We start from the raw sequence: 11,132 nt of genomic DNA on the forward strand, positions 1-11,132 counted from the left end.
CAGAGAGGGCACACTCTGGCTCGGCACCTATTGCTGGCAGCTGGAACCATTTAGAAGCTGGGGGCAAGGTTGACTGGCGTGGGTGTAATTGATGGTACCTGTGGAACGATTTGTGTAAATCTTAGGGCTACTAGTGAACGGCTGATTGCCATGGGAACAAACCTCCACCTTGAATCGGTCCATTCTCTAAGGCAATTCAAAGGATGCTGTCCAGGAAAAAGAATGGAAGGAATGGGGGGGGGGGAAAGCAGGTTGCCACGGTGACACGGAGGGGAGGACCTAAAGTCAAGCAGCAAAGTCTGCCAGGCAACAAGCTGGAGGCAGGACTTCCAGGTTGCTTTAAAGGATCCATAGAAAAACTAAACCTCCCAGTTAACGTTGGATCCCAGAAACAGGGTACCTTAGTAACCATCAGGGATTAAGGGGTAAAAGAAGGGCCATGTGACTCAAAGGCATTCAGGCTCTTTAATGTCAGAGGATGGGGCGAGTAGTCAATGATGAGGCTTCTCTGGGAAATTCTGCAGGCCTTGTAGTTCTCTAAGCCCCTGAAAAAGAGGACAGAGGGTTTTTATAAGAGAGACTGGGTCTAGGCCCCCTCCTCAGGCTTGTTCGGAACTCCCCCCTCCGCCCCCCGAATCCAGTTCAAAGGGAAAGATGGTCCTTTCCAAGGCTGGTTCTCTCCCTTCTTCAGGTCATCGCCCTAACCACATCTGGAGGCAGAGGCTGGGAGTGGGCTGCACTGCTCTCACCTCTAGCAACATGTGAATATGGGCCTTGATAGTCATGGAGTCCTTGGTGAGGCTGTTGCTGAGCCTGGAGAAAAGAAAAAACAATGGGCAAAGTGGGCTCCACTTACAAAGATGACTCTTCCTCCTCACTTCAACTACTTAGATCCAGGAGGACTTTTACCAATCTTCTATGTAGAAGTGGCTGATCACAGTCTGGACCTGATTCAAAGATTACCAAACATCTACTGTATGTTGGTTTTAGGAACTGGGGGGACAGCAGCAAACACAATATACAAATTTCCTGGCTTCAGGGGGCTCAGATTCCTAAGAGAGTCAGACAAATAAATGATGGAATAAGATCCACGGCATGTCACATGGTTCTAGGTACAATGCAAAAAGTAAACAGGGAGGGACAATAAAAGTGGAATGGGGTACCTAGGGACAGCTTCATTGAAAAGCATTTTGAGTCAAGCCATAAAGAAGCTAATAGTGCTACACGAAGGATGGGTACTCTACACACAAGGAGTAGCCAAGACAATAGTACTGAACTGGGAGTTTACCTGGCATGTTTCAAGCATAGCTAACAGGATACTTTGCCTGGAGAAGAATGAGCGGTACTGTAACAGGTGTGGTCAAACAGTAGAGATGGGGGTGGGTGGGAGGCAGAGTGTGTAAACCCAACAAGGCCAGGTTAAAAGTCTGGGCATTTCTATTAAGTGAACTGGAAGCCTGGTAAGGGCTGGGAGGTGAAGTGAACTGGATTTATGAGCATACATCTGAGCCTACCATGATGACTAATCATCTAATTGCAAGTGCAGGGGTCCCATTCAGGTGCTGGTTCATGTCCCGCCTGCTCCACTTCCCATCCTGCTCCCTACTTGTGCCCTGAGAAAGCAGTGGAGGATGGCCTAAGACCTTGGGACGCTGGACCTGTGTACCTGTGTGGGAGAACCTGAGGAAGCTCCTGGTTCCTGGCTTCGGATCGACTCAGCTTGTGAATCAGCAGATGGAAGATATTTCCGTCTCTGCTCTGTAAATCTTTCTAATAAGTAATCTTAAAAACAAAATCCATCATTTGGATGCTGGGTTGAGGAGTGAATGGAAATATGGAGAGTTAGTGTACAGTATACTGTGTGAGCCAAGGAGGCTCTGACAACAGTGGCTGTCTGTTAAAGGGGTGAGAGATGACTGGATTTGGGATGCATTTTGCAGGTAGAGCCAATAGGACTTAGCAAAGGGTTGGACCTTGGGTGCGAGCTAGGACTCGGGGCAGATGCCAAGGCCTAAGATCTGAAACCAGAGGTGCCTAAAACCATTCTGGCTCTGGACTGCTGAGCTACATGCACCAGTCAATTCTAAGGCAGTTTGCATCAGATCTCACCCAAAAGAATCCTGACAGGTTGAAACCTTCCTCAAGAATGAGAATGAGAAGGAACTGAATAAGAAAGAGTTCAGCAATGTGAATGTCTTCCAGAAAAAGGCCCAGTGGTAGGAAAGATTTTTTTTTTTTTGAGGAACAGCCAGAAGATCAGAGACTTTGAAATTAAGTATACAGGGGCCAGCATTATGCCTCAATCAGCTAATCCTTCACCTATAAGTGTCGGGATCCGGGCTCGGTAGCGTGGCCTAGTGGCTCAAGTCCTTGCCTTGCACGCTCCAGGATCCCATATGGGTGCCAGTTCTAATCCCGGCAGCCCCACTTCCCATCCAGCTCCCTGCTTGTGGCCTGGGAAAGCAATCGAGGACAGCCCAATGCTTTGGGACCCTGCACCCGCGTGGGAGACCCGGAAGAGGTTCCTGGTTCCCAGCTTCGGATTGGCGCAGCACCAGCCGTTGTGGTCACTTGGGGAGTGAATCATCGGACAGAAGATCTTCCTCTCTGTCTCTCCTCCTCTCTGTATATCTGACTTTGCAATAACAATAAATAAATCTTTTTTTAAAAAAGTGTCAGGATCCAATATGGGCACCAGTTCATGTCCCAGATACTTCACTTCCCATGGAGGATGGCCCAAAGCTTTCGAACCCGGCACCCATATGGGAGACCCCAAGGAAGCTCCTGGTTCCCAGCTTCAAATTGGCTCAGCTCTAGCAATTGCAGCCGTTTAGGGAGTGAACCAGCAGATGGAAGCTCTTTCTCAGTGTCTCTCCTTCTCTCTGTAAATCTGCCTTTCTAAAATAAATAAATAAATGAAGATATAAATAAATCTTAATGTTCATTTTTTTTAATTGCCTCATATTACTTTTGTTTATTGTCTGTCTTCCCTGACTAGAATGTCAGCTATGTGAGGGTGAAGTTTTTGATATGTTTTATTCTGTTGCATTTCCTGTATCCAGAACAGTGTGGGGCAGTGCTGAATAAATGAAGGATTATTGACTCAAAGGAAGCTGAAACACAAAACTGTTAAATCTACATTTAGAGATCAAAAATGAAGCACGGTGCTGTTTCTAGAGTGACAGTACTTTCGAGGTTATTTGGTGTAGTGCTCAAAGAACAGGGGATATATCCAGCTCCCTGCTTATGATCTAGGAAAGCAGTAGAGGACAGCTCAAAGCCTTGAGACCCTGCAGCATTGTGGGAAACCTAGAAGAGGCTCCTGGCTTCAGATCAGCTCAGCTCCAGCTGTTGTGGTCATTTGGGAGTGAACCAGCAGATAGAAAATCCTTCTCTATGTCTCTTCCTCTGTAAATGTGATCCGCCTTTCCAATTTAGAAAAAAAAATCTTAAAAAAAAAAAAAAAGACAGGAGGGAATAAAGTTGATCAGATCCATAGCTGTTCTTTTTAGTATCAAAAAGAACAGCGGGGAGGGTTGTGGCACAGGTTAAGCCATCACTTAAAATACTGGCATCTTATATGGCACTGATTCTTGTCCTATCTGCTCTACTTGAAATCCATCTCTCTGCTAATGCACCTGAAAAAGCAGATCCAAGTGCTGGGCCCCTGAAACCCACATGGGAAAGCTGGATGGAATTCCAAGCTCCTGTTTTTTTGATCTTGCCAGCTTTGCTACTGTAGCCATTTTGGGAGTGAACCAGCAGCTGGAAAAATCTGTTTCTCCCTCCTTCTCTCTTTAACTTAACTCTGCCTTTCAAATAAACAAATATTTTTTAAAAAGAACAAAATTAATTAGTCCTTAAAAAGTGAGAAAGAACAAAATTACTGAAGCAATGAAACAAGTTTAGTTTATGAATGGCTATAGACTTTAACCCTTAAATGGAGAAAAATATGAGTCTACCAAATTCCAGTTGTATTACTACTGCTTTTCTATAATTACATGTCTCTTTGTAAGATGTGGATGTGCACTCTTTGATGCTTAGCAGGAAAGAATATATAGAAGCTTGCTCTCCTCCATCCCCAAAATTATAGACTAAGAACAGGAAGCACTTCTGGGCAGTTTTGAATACATGAAATAATCAGAAAGAACATACCAAATGATCATATCTTGAGGAGGAAAGCCTACAGACTCACATTTTTATCTCCTACAAAGATTAAATGTCTAGAGAGTCGAACTGCTAATATTAAAGCATGAGAGAGTCAACCACATTTTTAACTACACTAATAGATCAGGTAAGGGGACAGGCACTGACAAGCTACATACCTAATTTTTAGAAAAAACACTGGGTCTCAAAAATTTTAAATGTATCTCAAAGACCCAGGAATCCTGTGATATAAAAAGGAAAGCAGTTTGGAATTGGATTGATAATGAAAGCAGAACAACCCTTGATCAAACTAGTCACTAACTGGTCTGATCATTAAGATTTAGAATTCTCAGCAGGTCTGATACTATTTTGAGTTCACTAAAACAGAAATTCAAGAAACATTTGAAAAGAAAAAAAAATACTGAAAAACAAAGGGAGGTAACTCTGGAAGAAGCCAATGCAGGAATAAACAAACAACCAAGAAGGAATTTTAAATCAATAGTATTCACACTTGTGAGATGTTGCTAATCTAAGCGCAATGCTCACATCCCTCACACCTGTCCCATCTGGGCCATGCGTGCCTCTTGGTAGCTTCCACTAGCAGGCCAGGTACACTGCTGCCCTTTACAGGAATGTTCCCCAGAAAGTCCCATGGCTTGCTTATTCAAATAGCTCAAAATGGAATCTCTGCTGGGAGGCTTTCCTCAGGTACATTTCAAACCCCTCATCTATACTCCCAACTGTCCTTCCATATTCAACAACTTAAACTCAACTGGAATCCGTACTTTCTCTCCATCGCCACCAATGCAGGTTTATTTCATTGACCACATCAATTTGTTTTCAGAATTCCTTTCAAATACATTCAACACACACAGATGATTTACTGTATGCTATGTATTATTCTAATCACCTGGGGTCTACACAAAAATTCTCCCTTTGTTAAGCTTATATCCTGAAGGACACTACATGTGTAACAAAGAAACAAATTGCACAATAAGTATTAGGAGGTAATAAGTACAGAAGAAAAATTAAGAGAAAAAGCAGATAAATGAAATCAAGAGTCTTAGGGATTGCAAGTACATACTAAGTCTATGAAAGACCTTGTTGATGAGGAGAGAATATTTAAGCAGGGCAATTGAGTGAGAAGAGAAACCACAGGTGTACTGGGGAAAGACTATGGCAGGGAGAATAGCCACTGCATCTGCCCCAGGGTAGCAGCATTCCTGGGACATTTAAAGAGGCATGTGAAAGTTACCATGGCAAGAGTATAATGAATTAGCTGGAAAATCAGTAGGTAAAGTTAGAGGTAACTTGTTTTACTGTTACTGACTTACACTGAGGCCTTGTTGAGCTGTTGTCACAGCTGTAGCTGGGTATAATAACATAGTCCCTTTAGAATGGGAGCTTGCTTCTGTTTTGTTCACTGCTGTATCTCTACTCTCATGCACAGAGTGTGCTCAGGAAAAGATGCCCAATATGTTTGTATGACTGAATTATTCAAAGACCACGTGATTGGAATGTTTATTATGTGCTAGCCTTGGGGCTGAGCTTTGCATATCCACTCCCTTAGACCCATGTCTGAAGAACAGGGAAGCTGGGTCTCTAAGTTACGGGAAAAGAGTGTTGGAAATGGTTCTTTTAGATACTCCCTTCACAAAATGGACTTACTCTGTGAGAAGAGAGCTCTTACGATCAATGAATTTGAGAGCTTCTGCCAGTGTCAATTCCAGGAAAAAACCATATCCCAGGGCCACGTAGATGCGTGAAGTATCTGGGCTGAGGAGAGAGGTTAGAAGAATTGGAAGAGGTTCTTATTACTGTTCATCATACCACACAGTTTAATTAAAACTGTTTATCCCCTCTCCATCCCCATTTTGAGTTTCTGGGGAGGCAGGGATCTGATTCCATTTCATTTCCTTTCATATCCCCAATACTTAGCTTATATCCTAATGGTTATAAAATCTAGCAGCGTCTGGTGCATAACAGATGCTGAAAAAATATCTGTTCCATGAGGGAAGGGCTCCGGAGGGTGGTAGACACTCACACCACTGTGTCAACGAAGAAGTTACAGCCCAAATCCACCTGCATAAATAACTCCGAGTGCTTAGTTTCCTGTAGGGAGAGAGAAAGAGGCAGGGGTCAGTGGTCAGCTTTCAGCTCAGGTAAAAGGTTTCAGTCTAGGGTCTCTCTTCCCACTTCCCTCACATGCACCCTCAAAAGCAAAACAAAAAAAGAGCATCCAACCCTGATGTCTACCTGGAGTCGTTCAATGACATTTCTTAGTTGAAGGTATTTGGCCAGCTGCTCATATACCTTGTCTCGATGGTCCAGCACCTTCCTAATGGGTAAAAGTACAATGGTGAGCAACAGGCTACACCTCACCAAAGGTCTCATGTTATTATGCTCTCCTTTCAGTGCAGAAGTTAAGGTTTTGGACCCTGGGTCAGACTGCCTGGGTCTTACCCAGATGTGTGGTTTTGGCAAGTAATCTATTTGGCTTTTTCAACTATAAAATAGGGGTGACATTATGATCGTGTAGAGGCATTCGGATTAAATGAAAACTTACTATAAAAGATTTAGAATAATGCCTTCCAAATCGTAAGGCTTATAAATGTGCTAACTCTTAACTGTTGTTACACTTCACTCCCAATGCCAATCAGTATGTGTCATCCTCATCCTAGAAAATTCCTACATTCCTTTCAGGCTGTTCATAGTCCAAGTTCTAACACCCCGCTTCCTGCTCAGATAACCAAGGACAGAAATAATAGCTCTTCATACTCCTTGAACACCTAGTATATTTGACATCACTCTGAACACTCAAAATCATGGCATGAGTAAGGTTCTGTAATTTCTTCATTTCACTGATTTGAAAGCTTTATAAGACACAGAAAGAAGGTGGGTGCGATATTTACGTAGATGGTAAAGTAGCTAGCCAGAGCTCAAGCCCCAGAACTGTAGCTCGGGAACTTGGCTCTTAAGCCATCGCGGTCCGCGCATGCGCAGGCACGCCCTTCGACTCACAAGTCCCAGCCCGATTGCACCCCGGAAGTTGCTTCCCCTTCGCCCTTAAGGAAACGCGTGGGGATGGGCTCCGGATGTGTCGCCCACCAATCCGAAGGCTTGGCCCGGACTCCAAACGCCCCATCCACCACGTGGAATATCCTGCAGGCCCCGCCCCTCTTGCTGTCACTCACCGCAAGTCCCGCTGTAGCACGTCACTGATGAAGGCCTCATAGCGCAGTACTTTCTCGGCCGTGGCCTCCACCACCCGCCCTTTAGGGGGCGTCTCCATTACGGGCTCCTGGGGAGGGGGAAGGGGAAGACCACATTGACCACTTCAGTATGGCCCCATGCACAGTTCATTTCCACCCTGTTAAGGTTGGGAAATGAGCACGTCCGGGTCATGCTGGGGGTGGGGGGGTCCACCTTCTGTCCTTCCCAACTCCAGGACTCGGCTACCCAGGGACACCAAAACGCGGCCCCTTACCTGAGGGCCGCCGGCAATAAGAACGGGTTGGTACAACCACGGCTTCCGGGTGGCGCGGGTGAATTACGTAGCCACAAGCGCGCTGACCAACCAAATAACCAGCTGGGGAGGGGCGGTCTGAAAGGAGGTAAGATCCACCAAAGGGAAGAAGAGAAGGGCGGGACTTTGCGGAACGTGTGGGGATCCAGGAGGACTGCAACGTGTTGGAACAGGCTGTCCAGCCACTAGCCGGCCAGCTGGAGGCTGCGGAAGCGGCGCGCAGAGCCTTGGGCACTGCACGTGGCAACGAGGGTTTTGGCGGGTTCTAGGGGTGATGGAATGCGCAGGTGCGTGTAGCGCTAGGGAGTGAAGCGTTCAGTATAAACGGCAAAACCTAAGCGGTTCTCATCTGTAAGGAAGGCACTCTATCGTTTTGTCGCTTGTCGTCCTGTAATCTTAACTTTTTACGGGGGGCGGGGGGTTGCCTTTCACTTACCATGGTTGGGGACGAGAATGAGCATTTAAAAAGGTTTTTTTTTTTTTTTTGAAACGGGGACCATTTTTTTAGAATTCATCTTTGAAGGTTGCAACTCTGAAGATACACAATATAAAACAGGATCCATACTAATATACCTGGGAAAGCAGTAGAGCAAACGACTCAAGTCCTTGGAGCCCTGTCACCCAGCTGGGCGGTGTGGGTGGAGCTCCTGTCTCCTGGCTTCAGCTTTGGTTGGCCTGGACCACCCTGGCTGTTGTGACCCTTTACTGAATGAACTAGTAGATGGGAGATCTGTCTCTCTGCATTTCAAATAAATAAATCTTTTTCAAAAGGGTTTATGGATTTAAACATCACTGCATTGTAATTCTAGTATTGTCACTTGTACAATACTCCATTACAACCTCTTTAAGTTCTGAACACTTAGTTTGCTGACCCATGGTGTTATCTTATATTCTATGAGCTAAGAATGCCATTTCTATTTTGAAGTCCTTGAAAAAAGTCACAACAAGAAAGTTTGGGATAGCAGAAAATTATATGCAGTTTGAATTTCAGCGTTCAATAAAGTTTTATGGGAACACAGCCACATCCATTCATCTACATATTTTTGTGACCGTTTTCAAGCTACAATGGCAGAATCGAGTGGTTGCTAAAGAGACCATCTGGCTTAAAAATTCTAAGGTACCTATTAGCTGACTTTTTACAGGAAAGGTATGGCATGCCCAGCTAACCTGGTCATGCCAGTCAACAATGTAGAGATTGGGACTAAAGCCACGTGGGCCTCTCTGGCTTCCACGGGTGACCTCTTTCCTAGCTGATAGGCTGGCATTTGCAGGTTCGTGTTGTACGGAGCTCTGAGACAGGATCTAGCCTGAGACACAGTAATAACCATGTCTCATCTCTTCATTCATCCTTCCATTGCTATACTTCCCCCAGCTCTGACTTACCTCACTTCCCCCATCTTGGCTTTATCCAGGGAGGAACCCTGAGGCCGACATGAGTTTGCAGTGACTTGAAAGCTAATAACAGACAACATGTGACCATGTCTGTTTTTGCTGTCCAGGTATCCCATTTGGTGAAATGTCTCTTTACATCCTCTCTTCGTTTTTTAGTTAGACTGATTTATTTAACTGTTCAATTTTGAAAATTTCCTATATAAATAGGTTAAAAAGTTCACAGGGATTGGTAATTTGGCCCACTGGCTTAAACCGCTATTTCTAACATTAGCATTCCATTACCGGAGTGCTAGTTCCAGTTCTAGCTACTCTGCTTCCAGTACAACTTCCTGCTAATGCACCTGGGGAGGCAGCAGGTGAGGGCTCAAGTTCTTGGGCCCTTGCCACACAAATGGGAGATACAGATGGAGTTTCTGGATTCCTGAGTTTACTTTGGTCCAGTCCTACCTATTTCAGGCATAGGGGAGAGTGAAATACCGCACAGATCTGTCTCTCCATCTCTGTTGATATATTTTTCAAAAAATAAATAAATAAACGAATATAAACACATGTTTAAAAAGTTTGTGGAACCATTATGAAAACCCATCAGTCTGAACATTTTCGCTAAAATAAGCATTTTTAAATGATTTTATCTGAGAAACAGGAACAGATGTCCACTGATGTCCCAATTGTAACTGAGCTCGGGATTGACTCCTGAGGCTCTACTGATTATCTAACTCCCTGCTACTTTACCTGGGCAGGCAGTGGACAATGGCCTGAGTTCTTGAGCCCCTGCCACCCCTATGAGAATCTCCGATGGAGTTCCTAGCTCCTGGCTGTAGGCTAGTCCAGCGCTGGTTGTTGCAGTCATTTGAACATATACCTGTGGATGAAAGATTTCTTTCTCCCTCTTTCTGCCTTTCAAATAAAAAATAAAATAGTAATAAATCTCTTCAAAGAAACAGCATTGTTGGGCATGGCCTGGTGGCCTAGCAGTTAAAGTCCTCGCCTTGAACGTGCCGGGATCCCATATGAGTGCCAGTTCTAATCCCAGCAACTCTACTTCCCATCCACCTTCCTGCTTGTGGCCTGGGAAAGCAGTTGAGGACGGCCCAAAGAAAGCCTTGGGACCCTGCACTCACATGGGAGACCTGGAGGAACCTCCAGGCTCCTGGCTTCGGATTGGTGCAACAAGGATCCAATTTATTTTATTGCAAAGTCAGATATACAGAGAAGGAAAGACAGAGAGAAATACCTTCCATCCATCCGATAATTCACTCCCCAAGTATCCACAATGACCAGTGTTGCGCCGATCCAAAGCCAGGAGCCAGAAACTTCCTCCAGGTCTCCCACATGGGTGCAGAGTCCCAAGGCTTTAGGCCGTCCTCCACTGCTTTCTCACGCCACAAGCAGGGAGCTGGATGGGAAGTGGACCTGACAGGATTAGAACCGGTGCTCTTAAAAAAAAAAAAGAACCGGCGCCCTTATGGGATACCAGTGCGTTCAAGGCCAGGACTTGAGCTGCTAGGGCATGCCGCCGGGCCCATAAATAAATCTTAAAAAAAAAAAAAACAGCATTGTGAGATAAAAGTCATGTATCATAAGATGCACTGTGGGGAAGTAACAATTCAGTAGTTTGTAGTGAATTCACAAAGGTGTGCATATGGTACCAAAATTGAATTTTACATTTTTGTCACCCAACAGTACTTCTCTGCCTACTGCTCAGGGCTTTTCTCTCTCCTACCCTAGCTCTAAACTGCAAAAACATTTGCTTTTCTTCTTCTTCTTCTTTTTTTTTTTTTTTTTTTTTTTGCCTATTTATAGAGTTTTCGTTCAGTACCCATCCAGATAGAATTTTTCCCTCCTGGCTTTGGCATAGGCCAGACCCAACAGGTACAGGCATTGGGGGAATGAACAATAAACGGATGATACAACTGTCCCTTCCTCTGGCTATCCCTGGGACCAAGCTTTTCATATAAGGAAGTAAAAACTCCAAATATTGGGCCTCATGTGACAGCGTAGCGACTAAAGTCCTTGCCATGATAGCATCAAGATCCCATATGGGAGCAGGTACTAATTTCGGCAGGAC

General features: G+C 44.8%; 1 protein-coding gene across 2 annotated transcripts; it reads right to left on the reverse strand.

The window, feature by feature from the left end:
• Window positions 1-446: 446 nt before the first annotated feature.
• Window positions 447-7,700, reverse strand: LOC121166735 (protein UXT). Of its 2 annotated transcripts, XM_040995996.1 has the most exons (7): window positions 7,634-7,700; window positions 7,341-7,447; window positions 6,403-6,484; window positions 6,191-6,258; window positions 5,815-5,922; window positions 750-813; window positions 447-545 (listed from the first exon to the last, which is right to left on the reverse strand). In XM_040995996.1, exons 2-7 carry the CDS (start codon window positions 7,436-7,438, stop codon window positions 492-494), a joined length of 474 nt encoding a protein of 157 aa, XP_040851930.1. In that variant the 5' UTR covers window positions 7,439-7,447; window positions 7,634-7,700; the 3' UTR covers window positions 447-491. The 2 variants fall into 2 exon arrangements, with proteins under 2 accessions (XP_040851930.1, XP_040851931.1); XM_040995997.1 differs by having other exon boundaries at window positions 7,341-7,700.
• Window positions 7,701-11,132: the final 3,432 nt, after the last annotated feature.

This window comes from Ochotona curzoniae, unplaced genomic scaffold (assembly GCF_017591425.1).
Source record: "Ochotona curzoniae isolate NIBS_2020 unplaced genomic scaffold, NIBS_Ocur_1.0 patch216, whole genome shotgun sequence".
In the NCBI taxonomy this organism is placed as follows: Eukaryota; Metazoa; Chordata; class Mammalia; order Lagomorpha; family Ochotonidae; genus Ochotona; species Ochotona curzoniae.